The sequence below is a fragment of the Arvicola amphibius genome, chromosome 1 (genome assembly GCF_903992535.2).
Source record: "Arvicola amphibius chromosome 1, mArvAmp1.2, whole genome shotgun sequence".
NCBI lineage: Eukaryota > Metazoa > Chordata > Mammalia > Rodentia > Cricetidae > Arvicola > Arvicola amphibius.
This window is the reverse complement of record NC_052047.1, coordinates 15,334,308-15,359,228: the sequence shown is the minus strand read 5'-3', so window position 1 is coordinate 15,359,228 and position 24,921 is coordinate 15,334,308. Positions and strand designations below refer to the sequence as shown.

The 24,921-nt window shown below is 41.8% G+C and overlaps 2 protein-coding genes across 8 annotated transcripts in view; both read right to left on the bottom strand.

Annotated features, from left to right (window-relative positions):
• Nucleotides 1–450: 450 nt before the first annotated feature.
• Nucleotides 451–12,368, bottom strand: LOC119827249 (cytochrome c oxidase assembly protein COX18, mitochondrial). Of its 2 annotated transcripts, none has more exons than XM_038348704.1 (6): nucleotides 11,982–12,368; nucleotides 10,442–10,542; nucleotides 7,291–7,454; nucleotides 6,833–6,957; nucleotides 4,141–4,248; nucleotides 451–920 (listed from the first exon to the last, which is right to left on the bottom strand). In XM_038348704.1, exons 1-6 carry the CDS (start codon nucleotides 12,366–12,368, stop codon nucleotides 747–749), a joined length of 1,059 nt encoding a protein of 352 aa, XP_038204632.1. In that variant the 3' UTR covers nucleotides 451–746. The 2 variants fall into 2 exon arrangements, with proteins under 2 accessions (XP_038204632.1, XP_038204641.1); XM_038348713.1 differs by having other exon boundaries at nucleotides 10,442–10,546; nucleotides 11,982–12,112.
• Nucleotides 12,369–17,584: 5,216 nt separating this feature from the next.
• The window catches only part of Ankrd17 (ankyrin repeat domain 17), a 142,512-nt gene continuing 135,175 nt past the window's right edge, over nucleotides 17,585–24,921 (bottom strand). For all 6 annotated transcript variants that reach the window (XM_038319072.1, XM_038319080.1, XM_038319102.1 and 3 more), the window contains 4 exons: nucleotides 23,520–23,768; nucleotides 21,978–22,156; nucleotides 20,462–20,626; nucleotides 17,585–18,955 (listed from right to left, as the gene is read on the bottom strand). In XM_038319072.1, coding sequence (XP_038175000.1) covers nucleotides 18,896–18,955; nucleotides 20,462–20,626; nucleotides 21,978–22,156; nucleotides 23,520–23,768 — 653 coding nt within the window. In that variant the 3' untranslated portion in view covers nucleotides 17,585–18,895. The remainder of the gene's footprint in view (nucleotides 18,956–20,461; nucleotides 20,627–21,977; nucleotides 22,157–23,519; nucleotides 23,769–24,921) is intronic.

The following is a 24,921-nucleotide window of genomic DNA, read 5'->3' as shown; positions in this document are numbered from 1 at the left end:
TGTAGACTAGGCTGGTCTCAAACTCAGAGATCTCTGAGTTTGAGACCAGCCTGCCTCTGCCTCCTGAGTGCTGGGATTAAAGGCGTGCACCACCACCGCCCAGCCATGCAGATTTTTCAAATATGCAAACAGACCTCCAACCACCCTCCAATCCAAAGTGCTAGCAATCATCTCACTCGGGCTGGAGACACGGTTACCTGGCTCAGTGGCCAACAGGAATCTCACTGGAGGGCTGGGGAGACGTTTCAGTGGGGAGCAAACACTGCTCTTCAGACATCCTGAGTTGGTTCCCAGTGCCCATGTCAACTTCCTTCAACTCCAGAGGGATGGATCTGGTGCTGCTGACCTCTGTGGACAGTTGTACACGGGTGTACAGACCCCCACACAGACACACATACATAATTTATATAAAATAAAATCTTTTTTTAAAGGAATTATCTCACGAGAGCCTTTAATTACAAACCTTTATTGTGTGGACAGTTGGGCCCAGATCACGCAGGATCTAACGCTGTTCTCAGCAAAGCTATGATTTCATGAACAAGGCCAGGCATCCTGGCTTATCTTTACACTTTACAACTGAACATTTATTTCTAACATGTAAAATACACCTGAACTGCATCCTTCCCACAGGGCTTCATGATAGTTAAATAAAGGTAATTTAAATGCTACCCACTCTCCTCAATTCAATGCATGAAACCGACAATGACATTTCTGATAATTTCAAAGTCACTGGAAGTGTATTGCTGTCATTTTCTTGAAAGGAACTTGGCACAAAAGGCAGCAGAGAGGTCTTTGTAAGGGGTCTCTGAATCCGACTTGGTTGGTGGTATCCGGCAAAGCTGGCGGAATCCAGGGGAGCGCAGCAGCAGATTCTGAGAGAGGCCCAAGAGGCTGGAGCACAGCCAGTAGAGAACAAGAGACTGGAGAGAGCACAGACAGTTAGCATCTGCTCCTGTATGGGCCAGGTTCACACAAGCAGTGAAAACACACACACACACACGCACATGCACACGCACACCCACACACACCCACACCCCAGCATTCTGAGCACGCTATGGAGATAGTGAATGAGGTCCACCAGGCAAGAAAGGTTGACAACAGGAGCCAGAAGAGTGAGGTGTTTACAGCAGATACCAGGCAGGGTCAGGAAAACACCCTCCCTTCCTTCACTATTAGAGTTTGTTCCCACCACAGGTGCTGACGACTGAGTACACAGATGGACCGTGGGAGCCTGGGCGGTGACCTCTTCCCGTGGCACCCTTACTAGACCTCACTTCCCCTCTTTATCCATCAAAAGCCCCCAGTAACTACTTTCTCTGTGTCGTCTAGGATGCGTTTCATTTCTTCAGAGAAAACTTATTAACCTTCTTTTGTGATAGAACCCAGGCTGGCCTTTCTGTACATATATGTACATACATGTGTCTCCAGCTCTGTGTGGGCCTCAGAAAGCAGTCAGGTCTCAGAAGGCAAACCATGTGGCTGGTGGATCCTGCCTGGGATGAAGCTCTCTAAGTCTGAATCCTGTCACTACTATCTGGCTTTGCACTGGTCATTTCTTTTGCTTCAGTTTCAAATCTGTAAAATGGGAGAGTAAATGCACTCACTTTGAGGGCTCATGAGAGCAACTGTACAGAATGGGTAAGTACATAACTCACAGAAGTATCTGTACTTGTTTAAAGTGAGACCCCAAGGGCAGAAGTATACACCAAAGGCAGATTAGCACAGCGGTTACAAATAACAGCTGAGCTACCTGGAAATGTGAGACTTGCTGTGGGACAATGATCTTATATACTGTAAACGCTGATTGGCTAGTAGACAGGCAGGAAGTATAGGTGGGGGGCGACCAGACGAAGAGAATTCTGGGAAAAGGTATAAGGTAGAGATGCAGTTGCCAGCCAGATACAGAGGAAGCAAGATGAAAATCCCATACTGAGAAAAGGTACCAAGCCATGTGGCTAAACATAGACAAGAGTTATGGGTTAACTTAGGTTATAACCGTTAGTTAATAAGTCTGAGCTTATAGGCCAAACAGTTTATAACTAATATAAGCCTCTGTGTGTTTCTTTGGGACTGAACGGCTGCAGGACCAGGCGGGTCAGAAACTGCTGTCTGCACAGACGGCCTGAGTAGTTACAGAACTGAAGCACTTGTTTAACTTTCCATGTTTCAGGCTCCTCATCACTAAAGTGGGAGATTGTTTCTGTTGTTTTGTTTTCGAGATAGGGCTTCTCTTTGTAGCTCTGATTATCCAGGAACTCCCCCTGTAGACCAGGCTGGCCTCAAACTCAGAGATCTTCCTGCCTCTACCTCTCCGAGTGTTGGAATTAAAAAGTGTGCGCCACCACTGTCTGACCTATCAAAGTGGGAGATTGTAACAGTGCCTGCCTCTCTGCACTGCCAGAATTATAAGGCAATATACAAAAAACATTAAGAGTGCCTAGGTAGGGCTGGCAAGCAGAGCCAGCAAACTAGATGATAGGAGCTTAACCCTGGAATCCACATCAGAGGAGAGAACTGACTCTAGGAGACTTCCACACGTGCACCCCAACACATGCAAGAGGAGGAGAGAACCGACTCTAGGAGACTTCCACACATGCACCCCAACACATGCAAGTGCTTGACATAAAATCGGAGTGCCCGAGTATCAGGCTGGTGCATCCAGGGTCATGGGATCTTTCTGTTTGGCTTCCTGATGAGCTGGGATGAAGGATATGCAGCACCCTACACCGAGACAAGGATTTCTAAGCCTTTTTTCTCACCACACTTTTTGTTTTTTTGTTGTTAGCTTATTTTGTTTTTTGAGACAGGGTTTCTCTGTAGCTTTGGAGCCTGTCCTGGAACTAGCTCTTGTAAACCAGGCTGGTATCAAACTCATAGAGATCCGCCTGCCTCTGCCTCCCGAGTGCTGGGATTAAAGGCATGCGCCACCACCGCCTGGCCTCTCACTACACTTTAAAAAGTGCATCCAGACAGAACTATAGGCTTCCATTTACATAACTATTTCTTTTCTTGCTAAGAAAAAAAAATTTAATTTTTAGCTGGGTATACTTGCTGTGGAATATTCCTTTACAGTGTGTGAAGATATGCCACTGTCACTGGTTTAATACAAAAGTTAAATAGCCAATAGCTAGGCAGGAATTTTGAGGCAGAGAGAATGCTGGGAAGTAGGGATCACTAGTCAGATGCAGAGGAACAGCATGGGCATTACAAAGTAAAGGTAACCAAGCCATATGAAAGAATGTAGATTAAATACCTGGGTTAATTTAAGTTCTAAGAGCGAATGAGAAACAAGCCTAAGCTTTTATGAATAAATAATAAGCCTCTGTGTCGTGATCTGGGAGCTATTTGGTGGGGCAGAAAAATCTACCTACGGGGGCTAGAGAGATGGCTCAGTGGTTAAGAGCACTGACTGCTCTTCAGAGGACCTGGGTTCAATTCCCAGCATCCACATGGCAGCTCGCAGTTATCTGTAACTCCAGTTCCAGGGGATCTGACATCCTTATACCAATGGCATGAAATAAAGTTAAATAAAGTTTAAAAAAAAAAAAAGAAAAATCCACCTACATATACTGTGTCTAAAAACCACTGTACATACTTCCTAGACTATTAAAACTGCTAGATGTGACCAAGTAAGACGCAAGGACATTTATTTGGTAAAACACAACTTCTGACAACTTCTAAAGTTATCTGTGGGAAATATACAAAAGGACTGAAGGAACTGTAACAATAATTGTTTATTCTTTTATTTCTTACAAAGTTTCCTTAGGTATCAACAGGGACAAATGAACCAAACCCACAGCACAAGGTTAAGCAGTACTCATGAATCCATGTGGACTGGGCGGTGCTTTCTTTTTTAAGAGCTATAGTCCTTGGTCCAGTCTGTATGGAAGTTGTTCAATGTATGAGCTAGTCAAATAAGCAAGTACCAGACTGAGCAAGGTACTCTGTCATATTAATACAGGAAGGGGAGCAAGGAGTTTGACAGCAAAGCTGGACATATCCATGAGAAAGATGAGCCAATCAGTCCACACAAGCATTCTCAACAGCAAGGGTCAAGCTGGTAAAAGACAGGCTCAAAGCCGCAGGCTGCCAGGCTGTGGGAGCTAAGCACGGGTCACATGCAATGCTACTGGTACTCACAGAAGGTACTGTGGCGGCGATCGGGATCATCAGCACAGACACAGCGCGCACAAAGTGTGTGACATACATTTGAAAACGAGACATTCCGAGTTTTTGTAGAGCAAAAATCTGAAGAACACACAAACAATAATTACTAAAATGCACATTAAGTCAGACAAACTTGAAAATGCAACTGCAGCCCAGGCTTTGTGGGACACTCTTTTATTCCTAGCATTTGACTGGGGCAGCAACTTGTGGTCATCTTTGGCTTTTAGATTTATTTGTGAGATAGCTTACATGAGACAGTGTCTCAAAAATAATTTTTTTTTTCAAGATAGGGTTTCACCATGTAGCCCTGACTAGCCTGGAGCATACTCAGTACATTAGGGTAGCCTCAAACACTGCCTCTGCTGGGATGGCAGATGGGTACCACAACACCTGGCTAAAAGCTGATTTGTGACCAGCCTCTACCAATACCTTTAAGGGCTGGCACTGTAGTTCAATGGCAGAACACTTGACCTGGTGTGTACAAGGCCATGGTCTCCATCTCCAGCACTTAAACACAACAATTTCAATACCAATGAACTCACACAACTAACCATCTATCCAAGGGCCAGAACAGTCAGGCTTTGTGTGTGTGTGAGATGCAGGGGACTCTGATTGCAAAGGGCACCCCTGATGTTGCTGTTGGTTTTATGAGACAGGCTCTCACTGTGTAGAGATCCTCTGGTCTCAAAATTCCAGGTGATGAGATTATAGACAGGTGTCTTCACACCCGGTAGTCCTGCATTCCCAGAGATCCATAACCTTACACAAATTCTAACTCTGTGCCACTTTCCCTTCATTAAAATAATACAATCCTCACAGGGTTAATCTGAGAAGAAGATAACTCACGTAGACTGTTCAGAGAAGCCCCCCCCCCCCACAATACTGTTAAATTACAGCCTTTACTCAGTCATCGGATGGCACCAGAACAAGACTATAGCGCTGACAGGATTCATTCCAACCTCCATCACTCCTTTCTCTCTGCCAAATAGTTGCTGACACAAACTGAGGAGCTGCACTGTGTTCTTAAGAACATCCACACTGCACGTGACATGTTTCCTCAACATCTCACTGATGGCTTTAGATTTTTTTTTTTAGGGGAGGGTACTGGAGTGATGACTTAGCAGTTAAGAGCATTGCCTGCTCTTCCAAAGGTCATGAGTTCAATTCCCAGCAACCACATGGTGGGTTACAACCATCTGTAATGAAATCTAGCATCCTCTTCTGGACTGCAAGCATACATGCAGGCAGAACACTATAATAAATAAATAAATAAATAAATAAATAAATAAATGAATGAATGAATAAATCTTTAAAAAAAGGTGTACCCGTCTGTGTACCACACATGTTCCTGGTGCCCGGTAGGTTCAGAAGAGGCATGCAGAAGTTGGAATCTAGACTTGGAATTGGTTAAAGCTTTTTGTGAGCAGTCATGTGGATGCTATGGACTGAGCCTAGGACTGTGTAAATGCTTTTAACCTCCAAGCTATCTCTCCAACCCCATCTTCTCTGTTTTAAACAGGTGCACATACCTTAGGGTAGCATGGAACTTGCTGTGTAGTTGAAAATGACCTTAAACTTTTGACCACTCTATCAGCCATGCCCCACTATGCCCATGCATCCAGCACTGGGGTAGAGATCCCTGGGTTTTCTGCAATACTAGGCAAGCATTCTACCATCTAAGCTATATTCCCAGCTCCAAGGAATTAAAAAAATAGAAAGTGTCTGCTACAAACAAGATATAGATTGGAATTCCCAGACAGTGCTCACTGACATGAGGTTTGTAAGACTTTTACCTCAAAGTCTGAGCTCTTTATAAAATTACAAGCATGCTTTCTGTGTATTGTAGAGTGAAATGCTATGAGTAACAGAAGACACAACTAAAAAAAAAATCCCATTTTTCATGTATGTGTTTCTTTACGTTAGCACATCAAGAAATTCAAATGATGATACTAAGTCACTTATTAAGAAAATGTCAATGGGTTACTTATGGTTCCCTACCAATAAATTCACATAATAGATACACAAAAACCCCATTCGATTGTGGATTAAAACCAGACTGGCCATGCAACTTAAATTCATATATATATATATATATATATATATATATATATATATATATATATATATATATGAGATCTAATATATATTAATTTAATTTAATATAATTAAATTAAATAAATTCTATATTATATTAAATTTAATATAATATATATTTAGAGACTGGTTCTTTCCATGTCTCTACATAGCACTGGCTGTCCTGGAACTCACTGTGTGGACCAGACTAGACTTGAGCTTGCGGAGATCTGCCAGCCTCTGCCTCCTGAGCACTGAGATTAAAGGAGTGCCAGTATACCCAGCTTTAATTACTATCCTTTTTCTTTTGCCTACTTTTTTGAGATGGTCTTGTTATGTAGCCTAGGATGGCTCTGAAGTTTGCGATTCTCCTGCCTCTGCTTCCTGAGTGCAAAGACTAGACATGAGCATTGTGCCAGGGATAGTGCTCTTACTTTAACAAAAAGAACTCTGACACCAGACAAAAAGGAACTGGCTCACGCCAAGAGCTGATCTGTGTCAGAATTCAGAGTGTATGCGACGCCAGAATAGCAGCAGCAGCAGCAATCCCAATGACATAAACAGTCAGCAAACCCCAATGTAAACCACTGACCTCCACTATTAGTAAATTGACAACACCAACGGAGATGGGCAGAATCCAAGTGGAATCCACTGCAGTGAGGTCAGGAAACCACAGCACCCCACCAGCCGCTAACTGCTCCTGAACAGAAACAGCAGCTGAAACAGTTTAAACACAAAACAACAGGATTCCTGAGGACAGCGGAGAGGGAGCAGCACACAAACCCCAACAATTCCCATAGGGCATCTCTCCCCGAAGAGCTGCACTGGTTAGTTAAGCTATTTATATTTGCAATTTTTTTTGTTTTGTTTTGCTTCATTTTCCAGTTATTGCCCTCAACATAGACTGTTTATGCTTAAGATTCTAAATTCTGTAATGTAAAGAAGACAGTAAATCATAGTTATGAAGACTAGGGTTTTTTTTTTTTTTTTTTTTTTACTGGAATGCAAACTTTGAAGAATTTGAGAGATGATGATTTCTGAAACAGTTACCTTCTGAATGTGCTGCCCCTGTGCTGAAGTTCCGGAGGGCAACGGATATGAAGACCCACATTGGAAGCTGGACCCAGACCAACACGGTGGCTTTGAAGGGATGGCAGTTGTCACGCACATACAGCTCTGAAACAAGCCTCCGCATGTTCTTTAGGTAGGTGAGCCTAAGGTGAGGGAAGGGAGCCAAGACATCTTCTGACCACTAGCAAGAACTTCACCCTGCAGCACACACCCCCTCCGGGAGGGACGCTGAAAGGTGGAACAGGACTTTCAGCTATCATAAGCAGGTAAGGGGTCAAGCACTAAAGAGAAGGCACAAAGCCTTTTACTTATTTTTTTTTTCAATTCTGCAATACCATTTAATTACAGTGTATGTTTCAATGTTCCATATTAAATGTACTGAATAAATCTACCAAATACATTTTCAACTCATCTAATGTGTGACACTAAAATATATAGCAATAATTTCAACCATAAAAAATAATTTCCACATTGTTTTTTATTAAAGACATTGTCAGACTACAACTTTAGTTTCTAGTGAAACTTTAGTTTCTAGTTTCTGGCCAATAAGCTTTTTTAAAAAATATTTTATTTATATCATATTCTGTGATGTACATGTATAAACAACACATCAATACATGTTAACCACCGAGCCAACTCTTCAACCCCTGCCAATAAGATCTGAAGGCTGAAATATTACCAGCTGATGTAGCACATACTCACAACCCCAGCATTTTCTGGGAGATGGAGATGGATGGAGGTTGGAGGATTGAAGCTTGAAGCCAGGCTTAAGTTACATAGCTAAGTAAGGAAGGCAAACCGAGGCTACCTCGTGAACTCCTGTCTCAAAATTAAACAAAATAGAGAGTGGGATTTCAAGCCCAGCAAAGTATAACACAATTTTAACTGCAAATATCACAGCTGAGAGCATATTTTACTTAACTCTAGTCCAGGCAAACATAGTCACGTGACCTCCCAAAGTATCCGGTCTGCTCTGTGGGTCTGTGCAGTTTGTATTCTTAAGACTGTCAATGTGGCCTCTATTTTGCAGTTTTCCAACAAAGGTTATATTAATCTGTTCACCATAACAGTTTCTCTTTTTGAGAAGACTCACTGTGTAGCTCTGACTGGCCTGACACACACTACGTATCAGGCTGGCCTCAAAGTCACAGATTGGCTGGTGTCTGCTGCCCAAGTGTGGGTACTGATACACTCACCAGCTCTGGTACTTCCATTGTGCTGAGACAAGGCCTGAGTGGTCCAAGCTGACCTTGACTTGATATGCAGCCAAGGATAATTTTGAGCCTCTGGTTCCCCTATCTCCACCTCCAAGGAACCAGGATTACAGGCCTGTGCCACCAAACCCAACTGCCACTTTTGTTTATAAGTCTTACTTTCTAGACCATGGTCTTGAGGGACAATTATTGGTTTTTGTGGCAAGAAAGGTATCACTAGCTCAGGCAGGCCTCTGAGTCACAAGCCTCTTATGTGTGCACCACTAACCTTGCTCTGGTTTCTTCCTCATCTCTAAATCTCTTATACCACACACATTTAGTACAAGGTAGGCTTTTTATAATTGTTGTATTGAATCAATTTGTAGTGTGCTGAACTGAGACAGTACACGCATGCATTCTAGGCCCTTGGTTCTTCTTATTTGTGCTTTACCTCTCTACATACACTTGCACACTATGGTCCTGGAAACTTAGGTCATCCAACAAAATGGACCTTCACATCAGCGCATCTGAGGATGTGAACTAGCCAGCTCCACAAGTAACATCTAGAGAGCCACAGCATTAGTGAAGCACAGGTAAATTATCCGTCATAAATCTCACCTCACCAAGTCACTCACAGCCCAGATGAACACCTGTTCTGCTGGCCCATGGCTGCGCTCTCAGATTCCTCTTTATGAAATATCTAAACTACAGGCTTCGGTTTATCTATATTTAACAAATACAACTTTACATTTTAATTTTCTCCTTTTTTCCTTCTTCTCTTTCTGAGACAGGGTCTCAGGCTGTAGCATGGAAGGCCTGGAACTCATTATGTAAACAGACTGGCCTTGAATTCCAGAGCTACTGCTGCCTCTACCTCCATAGTGCTGAGATTAAAGCCTTGCCTCGCCAGTTCCCTACGTTTCAAGTTTTCTTGGCTGTTTTATTGTTTTCTGTGTACGAGTGCTTTGCTTGCATGTGTTTAAGCGCACCACATGCAGGCCTGGTGCCCCGAGGTAGAAAAGGTGTTGAGCACTCCTGGAGCTGGAGCTACAGACAGGAGAGCCATCATGAGAGTGCAGGGAATCAAACCTGGGTCCTCTGTGAGGGACAAGTGTTCTTTAGGCCAGGCACGGTGGCACACACCTTTAATCTCAGCACTTAGCAGGCCGAGGCAGGTGGTTTGAGGCCAGCCTGGTCTATATAGTGAGTTCCAGGACAGTCAGGGCTACATAGAAATCGAGGATTTAAAACAAAACAAAAACAAGTGCTCTTGACTGCTGAGCCAACTCCTCTAATGTCAAGTTTTTCTGGATTTTTTTTTTTGTTGTTATTAGCACCAAATAAAGATAGATAGATAGATAGATAGATAGATATAAATATATAGATATAGTTTGCCAGGCATGGTGGCAATTACTGTAGTGATACCATCTGGAAGCCAAGAAGACTGCCCGAACTATACACCATTTCACAAGAACTGAAATGTTGGGGAGTGGGGGGGGGGGGCTATGGGAACACAGACGGGCAACATGAGACGAGACAGGACCGCACAGCCACTTACACCTACTTACATGCACAGCTCCCGATTTCCTACGACTCACACCAATTGTGTGCAGTGCTTACTTCACTGCCGTCTTTATCTGAGCACGGCTCTTTTCAGTGGGTCCTCCAAATAGAAGCCAGATGTTGCAGCACATCTGCAATCCCAGCATTTGGGGGAGGGGGGTACGAGGATGAGGAATTCAAGCAGTGGGAGGCTGAGATAAGAGGACCATTCCGCTCCTCAGGAGTTAGGATAACGTCTGTTTCTTCGTTTATATGCTTCCATTTCAGTATATAAAACAACCATGCTACACAGTGATTTATTAATATGAACTAATCAAGAGAATACCTAAACCTGCATTTATGTATTTCATGATTACAGGCATAAAACTGCATACCTGGCAACTCTTTTGGACCAACCAAACTGATGCGCACAAACGGCAACTTCTTGGTTAAGGCGCTTGGCGATGCTTTTTATCTCTGGTTGCAAGTTTTCCACCTAACTAAAGAAAAAGTTGTTTTTATGAGCACATAAAGTATCTTTGCTGAAAACCATGGCTATAGTCAGTGTTGGCTGTCAACTTGTTGCACCCAGGAGAGAGGAACTCAGTTAAAAATTTTCAGCTATCAGATTAGCCTACAGAATGTTTTTGATGGCTACCTGACACAGAAGGACCCAGTCCACTGCGGGCTGCCATCCCTAGGCATGTGAGCAATTTTCCACTAAGGTTTCTGCTTTAGTTCCTGTCCTGCTGTCCCTCCATGATAGGCTAGAACCTGAGAGCCAAGTAACCCTTTCCCTCCCCAATTCCACATTAGGTCAATGTCACCAATGAACAACATTCACGTATTCTCTGTACCCTCAACTACTTACAAGTGTTTGCTGATCACATTTGCAATCAGAAACATTTAAGCAGAAGATACTATTAGATATTTAGCCTGCTTAAAATATCTTAAGTCAAGCTGGGCGGTGGTGACACATGCCTTTAATTCCAGCACTCTGGAGGCAGAGGCAGGTGGATCTCTCTGAGTTGGAGGCCAGCCAGGTCTACAAGAGCTAGTTCCTGGACAGCCTCCAAAGTTACAGAGAAACCCCGTTGTCTCAAAAAATCCAAGAAAAAAAAAAGATCTTGAGTCAAACTTAAATTCCAGTTTGTACACCTATCTGGGCAACCAAAATGCTCTGCACAAACTTCTTGGTTAAGGGATGCTTGGTGATGTTTTCTATTTCTGGCTGTACATAACCTCTGAAATAGCACCTAATTCCTACAATTGTGAGAATTAAATGAAAATTGCATCCCGGATTTTCCTGTTCCGGCCTTAGATACGCCAGCAGTAGAGAAAACAGCACCCCACTTGTTCAGTTCAAATCCCAAGGATTCCCAGTGACCACTTTCTGCCTTAGTGTGGCTGCTTCCTTCCTGGCAATCTTCTGTGAAACCTCACCTTCTCAAATGAACTGAGAAGGTGAAACTTCAGAGTAACTGCTGATTTCCTCTCACACCAAGAATAGCCAAGGAAAGAAAATGCTATACCGATTCCACAGAAACAAGTCTTAAGGCCGACTCAAGGTCACAACCCATCAGACACAGGGTCGTGGAGAGTGACAATCCAAGTTTGCAAATTGTTAATTTAGGGAATCCTTTTTAATAATAAAGTGCAGTAAGAATAGTTAAGGGGAAATAATGCTGCAGACGCTCTGTTAAAACGTTTACGTCCCTAATGTTACAGGCTCCTCCGTGTCATTTCTTCTGTAGACCGGTCTCAATGTGAAGTTTAGGAAACACATATTTCAAATGAAGACTTGGTAGGTGGGAAGAACTGGAAGGCACTCGAGTCACCAACCATTATTTAACATATGCAATACCATTTTAGCAAAGCAACAACCTCGACCGTTAACACTAGCAGGAAGGCAGCACGGAGACCGATAGCCCTCACCTTGGCCAGGATGTAGTGCTGATAGGCCGCCAGAGGCAACGTGATGGCGCCGCGCAGGGCCACGGTGGTGAGCATGATGCTGCCCCACCAGGGGAGCCCCGTGGCTGCCTGCGCGCCCAGGAGCACTTCCTCCGCGGCGCGCACGGGCGCCGACGCTGCCAGGGCCTCGTACCATCCGCCCGGAGCGGCCGCCGACACCGACGCGGTCGCACACACCGGGAGGGCCGGGAGCCGCGAGCTATTCCAGCCGGGCTGCAGTCCCCGCGCCCGCAGCCGCAAGGTGGGCAGTGACCGGAGACACCCGGCACCCCGGCGGCACAGCATGGCAACAGCGCTGCGGACCGGGAACAGCAGGCTGTCTAGGGGACCCACGGAAGATATGCGCATGCGCCGGCCCGCGGCTACGCCTGGCTTCCCAGCCACGGCGGTGACGTCTGAGTCGCGCTGGAGATGACGTGAGGACCCGCCTTTCCTACGCGGCACTGAGCAGCAAGCGGCGCGCCCGGGACGACTTTCTTTGCTAGGGTGGAGCTCCGGGCAGTCGGAACCGGAACTGCAGGGGTAGGCGGGGTAAGCAACCGCCTGGCTGTTGAGTTTCGGTTTCCACCCAAGAGGATTGTCGCTTGTGTACTTTTTGTGACCCGGTGGCTTCCGCTGAAGACACGCGTAGCCTGTAGTAGTTCTGTTTCCACCCACTGCTGAACCGCCTACTTCAGAGAGGAACGAGTGTTTCCGGTTTGCGCGGAGTTAGTCTGCGTCCTTTATCCTCTAGACAAAATTCTACCGGATAGATTTGTCAGCCTGGTGGTGGTGGCCCAAATCCTTAATCCCGTCATTCTGGAGGCACAAGTAGGAGGATCTCTTGTGTATTTGAGGTCAGTCTGGTCTAGGTAAGGGAGCTCTAAGCCAGCCAAAGCTACCCAATGACACTGTCTCAAAACACACACACCATACCATCATCATAAAAAGCAGGAGAAAGAGTAAAACGAAACGCACAAGGCATACACGAACTCCGTGAGATTTTCAGTTTTGAGTTCCTAACTACAGCAGATAATTGGGATGACGAAGTTTTCTTACAAAAGCGCCCAGCCATACAATAGGCCAATGCCTATTTCTAGAAAACTCTCCTGTTTGCCAGTGCCAAACGGTAGCTATTGTCCCACACTTCACTGCACACCTACCAAAGCTATATCACGGTAACTTATTTTCTGGAATCTGGGATACTTGCGTTCAAAACTAACCATGAATCCACATAAAAAAATTTTTAATGTATTAGCTCCTGTACCATAATCCTTTCTGAAACAACTTACCTATCTCTTACTTAAGAAACTAGTTGTTACCGTCTACTGATGTAAAGTGAAGATCAAGTAGCGAATGTGTAAAATGAAGTTTCCCCATCTTCCTTGCAGATAACTGGTAAAACTGAGTTGGCCCTTCCAAAGTGGCCCTATAGCATAAAGGGAAGTTACTTAAAGCAACACAACCCTGCCAAACCCCAGGTTTACCATGTGAGGACCTAGAACCAATTTTAACACTGGGAAATAAGTAAATTCATATTTATGGGTAAGCATAACTTGTTTATAAATAAGCCTATTAACATTTTGTTTACAAACAATAAACCAAAAAAATTCAAGCAGTTATTAAAATCTTTAATATTTTTATTACAACTGTAACTCCAGCTCAAGGGATCTGACACCCTCTTCTGACCTGTGAGCACCTGCATACACGTAAGTAAAAATAATAGAAATATGCCGAATGGTGGTGACGCATGCCTTTAATACCAAAACTCGGGATCCAGAGATGGAAGGATCTCTGAGTTTAAGGCCAGCCTGGTCTACAGAGCAAGTTCCAGGATTGGCTCCATAGCTGAGAAACCCTGTCTTGAAAAACAAAAAGCAAACAAACAAAAAAATTAAGCCCCAAATATTCTAATGTGAATTAACATTTATTAATATTTAATTTATGCTAGTTCTGCATATGGCTTGTAGAAGTTAGAGAACTTTGTAGCCAGTCCTCTCCGTCCACTTTTACCCAGGATCACCACGTTTGTGCTGCAAGACCTTTTACCTGGAGCCATGTGTCAAACCATATTTATTTTTAAAGCCTTTTAAATTCCCTTGTTTATCACACGTTCATGTGCAATGTGGGAGGAGGTAACTCCTGTGGAATCCGAGGGACAACTTGAAGAAGCTGGTTCTCTTTATAGATTTGGGCTTTTTCTTAAGATGCAGTTCCTCGCTATAGCCCAGGCTATCCTGGAACTCACTGTATAGCCCAGGCTGACTTTGTACTCTAGGCAATCTGCACTAGTGTCAGGTCTAACCAAAGATCCTTCTCAAAAGACCTAAAAATGTAAGTGAGGGGCTACTGCTACCGGTAACACCGCTCCCTACGCCCAAATCGTCTACTTGCTAGCACACACATTCCTTCACTAGTGTTGGATCCTACTTAGGGATTCAAGCACATGCTGAAGACAGGCTGAGACACCCAGGCTTGTGGGACTGAAAAACTACTAGGTTCTTTGACTTCCCTATCACGGGTAGCCATTGTTGGACTGTAGCCTGTAAATTGTTGCAAAAATTTTCAGATCTATGTGTGTGTATTGAATATATGAATGTTTTTCATTCCATAATTTTTTTTTTTTTTTTTTTTTTTTTGGTTTTTCGAGACAGAGTTTCTCTGTGGCTTTGGAGCCTGTCCTGGAACTAGCTCTTGTAGAGCAGGCTGGCCTCAAACTCACAGAGATCCGTCTGCCTCTGCCTCCCGAGTGCTGGGATTAAAGGCGTGTGCCACCACCGCCGGGCCATTCCATAGTTTTTTATTTTTTATTTTTTTTGGTTTTTCGAGACAGGGTTTCTTATTCCATAAATTTTTAAGAGATTGAACTGATACACCATTTAACACATTTGCTGTGACTTCCAATCAGCATAATTATGAAAAACTGATCTTAGAAGCAGCCCTGGCTCAATTTTGCTGCACTTACACCCTCATAACAAGTGTCTGGTGGTTATATAGGATGCATCTTTGAAGTCAAGTGTGCTGCAGGTATAAACAGGGTGCCAGACTTTAGTAGAAAGAGCAGGAAGACCCAGTGTTCAAGGCCAACCTCAGCACAGCTACAGGCATTTGCCACTCCCTCCAGCTTATTCAGTACTAGGGTTGATCACCTGACATATATTGGGCAAGCCCTTTACCCTTACTCCAACCCTCAACCTTGGAATTTTTAGTATAGAAGATTAAGATACTACTCAAATTTTAATATAGATTATGCTGCTATTTAGAGTGCTCACTTTCCAAATAAGATTTCTTTCTTTTTTGGTTATTCGAGACAGGATTCCTTTGGAGCCTGTCATGGAACTCGCGCTGTAGACCAGGCTGGTCTCAAATTCAGAGATCCGCCTGCCTCTGCCTCCTAATTGCTGGGATTACAGGCGTGTGCCACCACCGCCCTGCACAAATATTTCAAAAATGCTTTGGGGAAAATTTTTTTTAAATTAGTGATAAATTATTCTTCTGAGAATCGTTAAAAGTAACCCCCTGGAATCAGATATAGGCATATTTTTACTTTTATGGGGAAGTGGAGGTTAAGATAAGGTTTCACTACGTAGCCCTGACTGGTCTGAAACTGGCCTTAAACTACGAGATCCACCTGCCTCTTCCTCGCAGGTGCCACCACACTGGCTTAATCTTTAACAGGAAAATCCCCTAATGAAAATTAGTATCTTGTATCTCTGTATCAAACATTGTGTCATATCTTCCTGTCAGAGGTGGTCTGGAATCTGCTTCTTATTTCTCACCATAGGTTGGCATTTATTTTTAAACTCCTTTAAGGCAGCAGTGTACCATGAGGCTGTGACAAACAGCTATTAAAACCTTGTATAAGACTGGGTCTCACTGGGAAGAACTTCTGTCTAGGCCAGCAAAATGCTGCTCTCTACATACTTATCCCAAACCTAAGGGATGGTATTCTGTAGTCACAATGTAGAATAATACAAGTTGTAAGGTGCAGTCATCTGAAGGCAGCGAGTGAGCCAAGGGCTGCAACTATGAAGATGTGTACTTCCCAATCAATCCGGAAGTACACACGTATTAAACAGTATAAGATACCAGGACGGACCAATTTACATAAAGTAAGATAGTGATTATCTTAATCATTTGGAAATCCTCTAAATGTTCTGTATTATAAGATCTGTGGGAATGAGTGTTCTTACGAATTATCAGTGAACAACAAAATCAGAGGGCCTAAAAAGGTCTGGGGTTCTGAGAATCCCAGTGAATAACACAGTACACAAACTTATGAAGTACATATTTAGGTAACGAGCAAAAGACCAAATACTATTTTTGTGAACAGATGAGACAGGGTTATTTAATTACTTTTGCTATTTTCCCAGAGAACAAATATTTACTAATAATAGGCCACAGGAGAAATTTTCTTCAGAGAAATGTTATAAGCATTTCTCAAAACTATATGCTGAAAGGCAAGCACGGAGGACTTTGTTTGAAACAGTTAAGATCCTTTTTTTTGGGGGGGGGGGGTGTTCTATGCAGTCCTTTAACTATGTAGACCAGGCTGGCCTCCAACTCACAGGTATCTACCTGCCTCTGCCTCCCCAGTGCTAGGCTTAAAGGCTTGCAGTAAGCCATTTCTAAAGTGGAATAGCTGGTGTACACAGATCACACAGTAATTTGGGATATTAGCACTGGAAATGGAAAAGTGGTAGCTCACTTCTGAGAGAGAAGCACACTGTAGTCTGCAGAGATAATCACATACTTCAAAAGGAAAAAAAAAGACCTACATGGTCTCGAAAATTGTTTTTTTATTGTTTAAATAAAAATGTTCTATATTACATCTGAAGTATAAAAATGTATTTGAAAAATGTTCCTAGTACAAAACTTCTAGTGCTATGCACTGTCCTTCACAAGCCTGACCTGAAGTGTAGAGACAGAGGTTCCAATCTATTTTCATGCTCCGCATTTTAAATTCAAGAAAATGGTCAGTTTATCACCCTTCTTCCTTACAATACAACCACTCACATGCATAGTACATGTTGAGTAGTGTCTGCTCTGCAACGAGATTATTTCAGGTAGAAAATAACCCTCATTATCACACAAAACAATCGTGGGAGTGGAGTAGACAGACCTGTGGCAAAATTCAATACAAAATGTAAAATAACATCAAACAGGCTTTTCTGTTTTGTTTTTGTAAAGTGCTGACTTTTTAATCTCATGGCTATATTTGTAGGGTGTTCTCCTAATTTGTGTGTCTTTATCATAGGTGCAAAAGCAAATGTCTATACTTAACAACTCCTAACTGAAGAGAAAAGTGCACCATTTACTAACTGCTGGGTAGGTTTGAGAAACCAACCTTACATGCTCTACTCGGGTCAGCGGTGGCAAGAGATCCTCTCATATCCTCTGACAACCAAGGGATATTGATATCAACTCTAGGTGGTTTATCTAAGCCTTAGGTCGTGTTTTACAGTGTGAAGTTTGTAACTAATTCAAAACCAAATTGATATATACAGTATTTCTCATGTATGCAGTTTTATATTTCAACCACATTAAGCTATTTTTCCATAGGAGACAGGGTAGGACACATATTCTTCTTGTATACATTATTGTTTATTGTTTCAAGTGGATGGAATATATAATTCCCACTGAGTAGTTTAGTGTGGCCCTGAATCACATATAAACAGGTTGAATGTAGTCTTTATAATCCTTGTATTCGTGTATCGACCATAAAAATCATCTTAATAACAAACCCAAACACTCATATTTGACTTGGCCCAAGTTAGCTGTTCATCCTTTTCATTGCTACCAATAAGTGCAGAGAGCAAAGAGCTTTTCAACCTAAGACATAAGATGCTTGAAAAAGGAAAATTTTATGTTGTCTCTTTATGACCAAGAAGCCAATATTAAGAATCAATATTATTCAATATAAAAGATGCCAGATTGTTAAAAGATAAACAGTATATGCTGACTGAGAACTGTGGTGGCTTTTAAGTTTCTCCAAAGTCTTAAGTTTCCTCGTGAGAAGAAACCACGGATGCCACTGAAGACGCTGCGCCGCTGTGTCGCAGCCGCTATGTAAGAAGCTTTACAGGGTGCTTTTCACTACTGAGCAAGAGAATCTTACTAGTAACAGTGGCAAAGACAAAGTCCCAAACTGAAGAGAGATGTGTGTATTAGTTTGAAAGTGTGACAAATGTAATAAAGACATGGAAAATTAGAAATTTCTTCTATATGCCTTGCTACAAACAAACCCAAAAGGGAGGGAGCAAGCTGGATGTTTTCAGAGCTAACACAGGGAAGCATCCACCGATAATGCCCATCATTTTACTTTATGCTTAAATTACACAAGTAGAAAAGTTATGCTTATTAATAGTTTAATGTATGAAGGAAACATCCAGATTTCTGAATATGAAGGTACATATCTCACATTAATTTAAGTCTACATAAAGTAGAGCCTCTATACTGACATATTGAAATTTACTTTCTGCTTAGCCTTTTCTGTTATGTAAACAATTGTACATTTATTTGCCATTCTAAAACTTCAGGATCAAGTTTACATAATTTTGCTAAATTTCCGTGTTTGCTCAGAAGCAGTTTACAGTACTAAAACCAACCAGCCAAGGAACAGCTTCAACAGAAAGTTAAGTCCAAAGGAGAAGAGGGGAAGAAAGAAGAAAATGATAAGAAAAATGCTAACTAAGGTAAAAACGGATGACGATGGAGAATGGGCAGTCACAAATGTTCACAGAAAATAGGTCAGTTAGTAAGTTCTTCTGCAAAAAGCCTACACACTTCAGTCAAGCACATCAGTAGAATGATTTGGGAGCATAAAAAAAAGTTTCTCGGCCACTTGTGATTTCCTCTGAATGAAAGGAATCTGCAGGCTAACAGGCTTATCCTCATCAGCCAAGCTGGTTCATGTGCACACTGTTCATGTGAGGTGCCCAGGGTCCGGTCCACACCTACAAATAACAGAGCATGTATTTCACCAAATACAAATTAAACAAATAAAACAATCAAATATCTATGAACTAATCTCACTCAATCTTCAAAAGGTTTGTGGAAGGAAAGAAAATACTTGGAAGTTCAAGGCAGAGTGAATCTCAAGGACAGTCTGGGTTACTTGAGACCTTCTGTCAAAACGGGGGCGGGAGGAGGTTGGTGGTAGCACAAGCCTTTAATCCCAGCACTCGGGAGGCAGGCAGAGGAAAGAGGAACTTTTTGAGTTCAAGGCCAGCCTGAGTCTACAAAGCGAGTTCCAGGACAGCTAGGGCTATTACACAGAGAAACCCTGTCTTAAACCAAAAACAAAAACCACCTGAGAGAGGGAGGGAAAAAGAAAGCTAGGGAGGAGCACAGGGGACTGGATCGATGGTTTAATAGTTAAGAGCAAAGATGCTCTGATAGAAGACGTGAGTTTGATTACCAGGGCCTACATGGCAGCTTTCAAGTGTCTATAATTCTAGGTCCAGGAGCCTCCAGGATCCAAGGGCACAAGGCATGCATGTGATGTAGACATACATGCAGGCAAAATACCCATACACACAAAAGAAAAAAAAATCACTTAAAAATTTGCAACATATGAGGAAACAACATGGGAAAAAAAAAACAGCAATGCCCTGATTGAGGCCTTGAGAATGCTAAACACGCACTCCGTCACCAAACTATACCTCAAACGTCTTTTTCTTGCTTCTCAGAGTTTCTCTTTTTGAAACTCTAACAAGCACTCAAACACTCAAGCAATTTTAAAACTAGCTACCTGACAACATAAATATCGGTGTGGAAGGACAATCACTCAGAGATACTGAACATACATCCAAGTAACTTACGCATGAATCAAGTATGGTTGCTTATATGATGCCAGCACATGGGAAGCTGAAGCATGATCAGTCTGGGCTACCTAGTGAGCGTCAGACCACACAGAGCAAGACTACCCCACCCCAAGTGTACAGCCATTTTCCTAAAAGTTTTCAGTTATATACAGTTTTGGTATGACACTGTTAAAAGCATAAGCCTATATAGCTATTTACACATTAATGAATTTTACTATGAGTATAAGTTATTCTACATGAAGATCACTTGGCAACTTTTTTTGTTGTGTGTTTTTAAAACAGGGTCTTATTATGTAGCCCTACATGGCCTGGAACTCTATGTAAACCAGGCTAACCCCTAACTCACAGAGATCCACCTGCTTAGTGCTGGGATTAAAGGTGTGTACTACCATGTCCAGCTCTGTAATTTAAATTTTTCTACATACTGTCTGCTACAGAACATATTCTATAAGATACTTTTCTATAATTAACTAAATAATTTTCAGTATCATTTCTCAAACGTTTTCAATGTATTTCAGCTACAGTCATTTTCCTCTACAGGCTATATTCATTGTGCTCTATTATTTTTACCTAAAGTCTATTTGATTTGTATTTTGTAAATACTTAAGTGACTGCTTACTGAATAATCAGTCTTACCGTCTGAGGACCATTATTTTCTGTGGAACTTGAAACCATCTTTATCAGTGAATTCCAAGAAGGGTCTGCAGCATGAGGGCCATTAAATATGGGTCCTCCAGTGCCATCAGGGATGGTTGCTACTGGAGGAATCATTGCATTCCCATACACAGAAAAAGGCATACCCTTAAACAAAGGGGTAAAGAAAGAGAGACATTAACATCTAACTCATTTTCTTTGTTCTTTGCCCTTCCACCACCTCTAAAAAAACATTTTGCAAGGACTAAGAGGAAAACATAAAACAAAAACAGGCACTCAGATGGCAAAGGCAGCCCAGTTTACAGAGTGAGCGTCAGGCCAGTCAAGGATGGATACATTTCCTCTCCCAAAACAGAAATAAAACAAAAATAAACCAGAGAGTAAAAAGCCCTAAAACTGATTTTAACATTCCAACTGACTTTATGAACGGATAAGTTTGTTTTTTTTGTTGTTGTTTTTTGTTTTTGTTTTTCGAGACAGGATTTCTCTGTAGCTTTGGAGCCTGTCCTGGAACTAGCTCTGTAGACCAAGCTGGTCTCGAACTCACAGAGATATGCCTGCCTCTGCCTCCCAAGTGCTGGGGGATTAAAGGTGTGCACCACCACCGCCCGGCAGGATAATTTATTCTGACAAGAGCTCATGTAGCAGAATAAAGCTGGACACAATGGCTGGGAGCCAGAAGCAGGTGGATCTCTGAGCTGAAGGCTATTTTGATCTGTAAAGTGACTTGCACGCCAGCCGGAGCTGCATGGAGAGCACCTGTCTTATGAACAAAATACAAAATGAGCACAGAGTATAAAGGAGAATACCATATTCAAAGTAGTTCTAAAAAAGCAATCCATTAAAGGTAAAACGGTAACTCACGTCTGTGGTCCCAGGAGAGATGATACAGAAGACCAGAAGCTAAGGTCACCCCCAGCTATACAGAGTACTAAATGCGCTGGAACGACAGCTCTAAAGTTCAAACTGTTTGCTGCTCTTGCAGAATACCTGAATTTAGTTCTTAGCTCTCAATTTTGATGGCTCAAGAGTTCGTGTAATTCTAGTCCCATGATCCATGTGCACATATACACACAATTAAAAATAAAATTTGAAAAAAAATATCCTAACCAAAACAAACAAAAGACTACTAAAACAAAAGTCCCCTAAATGACTAGGAAAACTATTTCTATTTTAGCCAGTTTGACTTATAAAAGCCCCAACAGGAAATCACAGCTGCTTATGTTTGGAAATGAGAGATAATTAGGAATAAGAAAAACATTTTGCCGGGTGGTGTCACACACCTTTAATCTCAGCAATCAGGAGGCAGAGGCAGGCAGATCTCTGTGAGTTCAAGGCCAGCCTGGTCTACAAGAGCAAGGTCCAGGACAGCTAGTGCTGTTACAGAGAAACCGTGTCTTGAAGAACCAAAATATAAAAATAAAAAATGGAAAAAAAATTTTTAAAAAGCAAAAAAGAAAAACGTTTTGTAATAATGAAAATGGCTTATTTGAATTACCCCAACTTTAGGAAAGTCCATGTATCCTGCAGGAACATGCTGATGGAATGTACCAGAAGGAGTTACAATTCCTGTACTATCTCGCTCCATTGCTTGATGCTGTGAAAACACTCCTGGGTCAGACATTGGGCGGTGAATCATGGGATTGCCCATCCCAGGGTTACACCAGTCTACTTTGTCTGAGGAGAAAGAAAACAAACAAGAGTTGATAACATTCAAAATCAATGTACAGTTTAAAAAATACTTTATAATTTCCACTTTATTGCAAACTGAGAATTCTTTCAAAATAATCTATATTTTTACAGTAGTTATTTCCACATTGCTTAGTGAATAGTGTCATAAAACATAAAAAAAAAAAAAAACAGACCACACACAGTAGTAGCAAATGCCTGATATAGTAAATATGTGGATTTGCTTTTCTCCCCGCGAGTTTGTGGGAAGGAACTACAAGACAATCAACAAGCTATGCCTGTCTTTTGATTTTAGGCACTGACACCCTAAGATTCACGGTGTCCCTCAGCATGCCACCTTGGGAATGACCATGATAGAAGCTCACTCTTGCGGGGGTGCAGGAGACACAAATGAGAAGTACATCTACCCTTAAATAGTTCCTAAAGTAAAATATTTGAAGAAATTAGATGCCAAAGATTTCAGAAAGAGAACTCTGAAGTAACAAATTTCATGAATTCATGCAAAGAAAACATAATACACAAAAGAATTCTGGTAAGTAGGCTGATAGTGCAAATGGATATATTTGAAAGGGGGCTATCTTGAGAAATCTTGACCTTAAGCAACCTTGAAGGATAGTGAAAGAGTCACATGAGAAATCCTTTACATAAAAATTTATTCACTTAACAGCAACAACAACGATGGCAACATTACAAAAAATAAAAATAAAGCTGAAAGAAAGCCAAAAGATCAAAAAGGAAATAACAATATATTACTATAGCAAAATAAAATACAAGTAGGCTTGCATGGGGCAAGATGGCAGACACCTATAATTGAATCATTGTGAGGTGAAGGCAAAAGAATCAGGAGTTCAAGGATAGTCTCAGCTACACAGTAAGTTCAAGGTCAGCCTAGTAAACAAGAGAGACTCAAAAAGTCACAATTCTTTATGTGTATTGTATTATTTTCAGAGATGAATAAGTGCAGTAGGAAAGGCCACATGAAACCAGAAAAGAAGCTGATTAGTCTAACTGAAGAAACAGGCTAATTCCTTGAAAGGAACAATGAGAAAAGGAGCGATGGCTCAGTGGTTGAGAGCACTGGCCGCACTTTCAGAGGAACTGAGTTCGATTCCCAGCACCCAGATGGCAGCTAACAACTGGATATAACTCCAGTTTCAGGGGATCCAATCCTTGTATCTGGCTTCCTCAGGCACCAGGTACACAAATATTGCACAGACATACATGCAGAAAAAAAACACACGCACATGAACAAAATCTCAAAAAAAAAAAAAAAATCAAAATAATGTGAAATTTATTAAAAGGTAGCTAAACAAATAAATTTACCTTCCAGTAATATGACAGTATATCATACCTTGATTGCCACCAATCCCTTCAAAGGACCAGATGCCACTATGTCCTACTGATGTAGACAAATTACTCCCAATAACAGATGGAGCTGAAGTTCCAGTTTGCCTGATACGTGCAGAACGTTCAGTCCCAATAGGGACCGGAACTTTCCTGTCCTGAGAGACATTGCTGGGCTTTTCGGACCCTAAAGGTACTGATGATGGGGCAGGAGACGGTGCACGAACGCCAGAGGACACCGACTGTGCGGGAGACTCTGGAAAATGATATTTTGAGATAGAATACAGGTACTCTGTAGAATATTTAATTTTATAAAACCAAATCTCAAATTCTGAAGACATCTTAAAATATACATTTTCCCAAGGAAAGCTGAGATATAAGAATAATACTTTTAATTAATTTTTGATTTGCATCCAAAGAAATGAAGTTCTCTGAATCATTTTTAAATATATACACCATTATACTTCATTTACCCCCATTACTTTCTGGCCCCTCCTCCCCTCTCCCACTTCTTCCTTTGAAATAGTTTTCTCTTCTACTTTAAGAACAATGTTTAAGCTGAGCATAATGATGCATGCACATCTGTCACTACAGAGCTCAAGGTTCAGTCAGTCAAGATAACTGCAGCTGGGCGTGATAGCAAACACCTTTAATCTTAGCATTCTAGAGGCAGAGACAGGTGAGTTCAATCAAAGGTAGACTGGTCTACATAGCAAGTTCCAGGATAGCCAAGACAATATAGTGAGACCCTGTCTCAAATAAAACAAATTAGAGGATAACTACAAGTTCAAGGCTAGCCTAAGCTACATAATAAGACTGTCTTTAAAGAGCAATCTGTGTGTGTGTGTGTGTGTGTATAAACAGCATACACACACACATATACATACTATTCGTAGCCAGGTTTTAATGTGTATGTATACACTACTGTGTGTGTATATATATATACATACACTATACATGCATATACGTGTAGTAATTAATGTATAGTAATTTAGTTCAACGACACAGTGCTTGCCTGGTAATCATGAGACCGTCTGCTCAACCCTCAATGCCATGCACATGCGCTCATGTTTTGTAAAAAAAAAACCACATACTTTATGGTAAACTATAACAATCTCAATGCTATAAAGTGGTCAATTGTTCATTTAATAAAACATCAGCTTAATTAGTATTTAATTAAGTCAATACTTGCTGCAAAAATATAAAACCAAAGCAATTAAAAGAACAATGTTTAAATTAAGTGTGTGCCCACTTAGTCCAGGCTGGCATTGGGCACCCTATATAGCTAAGGATAATGTGTCTGAATGTGGTATATGCACTTGTTCCTGTATAGGTGTGCGTGCCACAGTCACAGAAGGATGTTAGGTATCCTGCTCTGTCACTCTGCCTTTGAGACAGGGCTCCAAAGT

Coding starts and splice junctions, on each gene's coding strand:
- LOC119827249 (XM_038348704.1), bottom strand. CDS start 12,368: ATGCGCATATCTTCCGTGGGTCCCCTAGACAGCCTGCTGTTCCCGGTC. Junction 7,455..10,441: donor TGGTCCAAAAGAGTTGCCAG/GTATGCAGTTTT, acceptor CCCTCACCTTAG/GCTCACCTACCTAAAGAACA. Junction 921..4,140: donor TCGCCGCCACAGTACCTTCT/GTGAGTACCAGT, acceptor TGCTCTCTCCAG/TCTCTTGTTCTCTACTGGCT.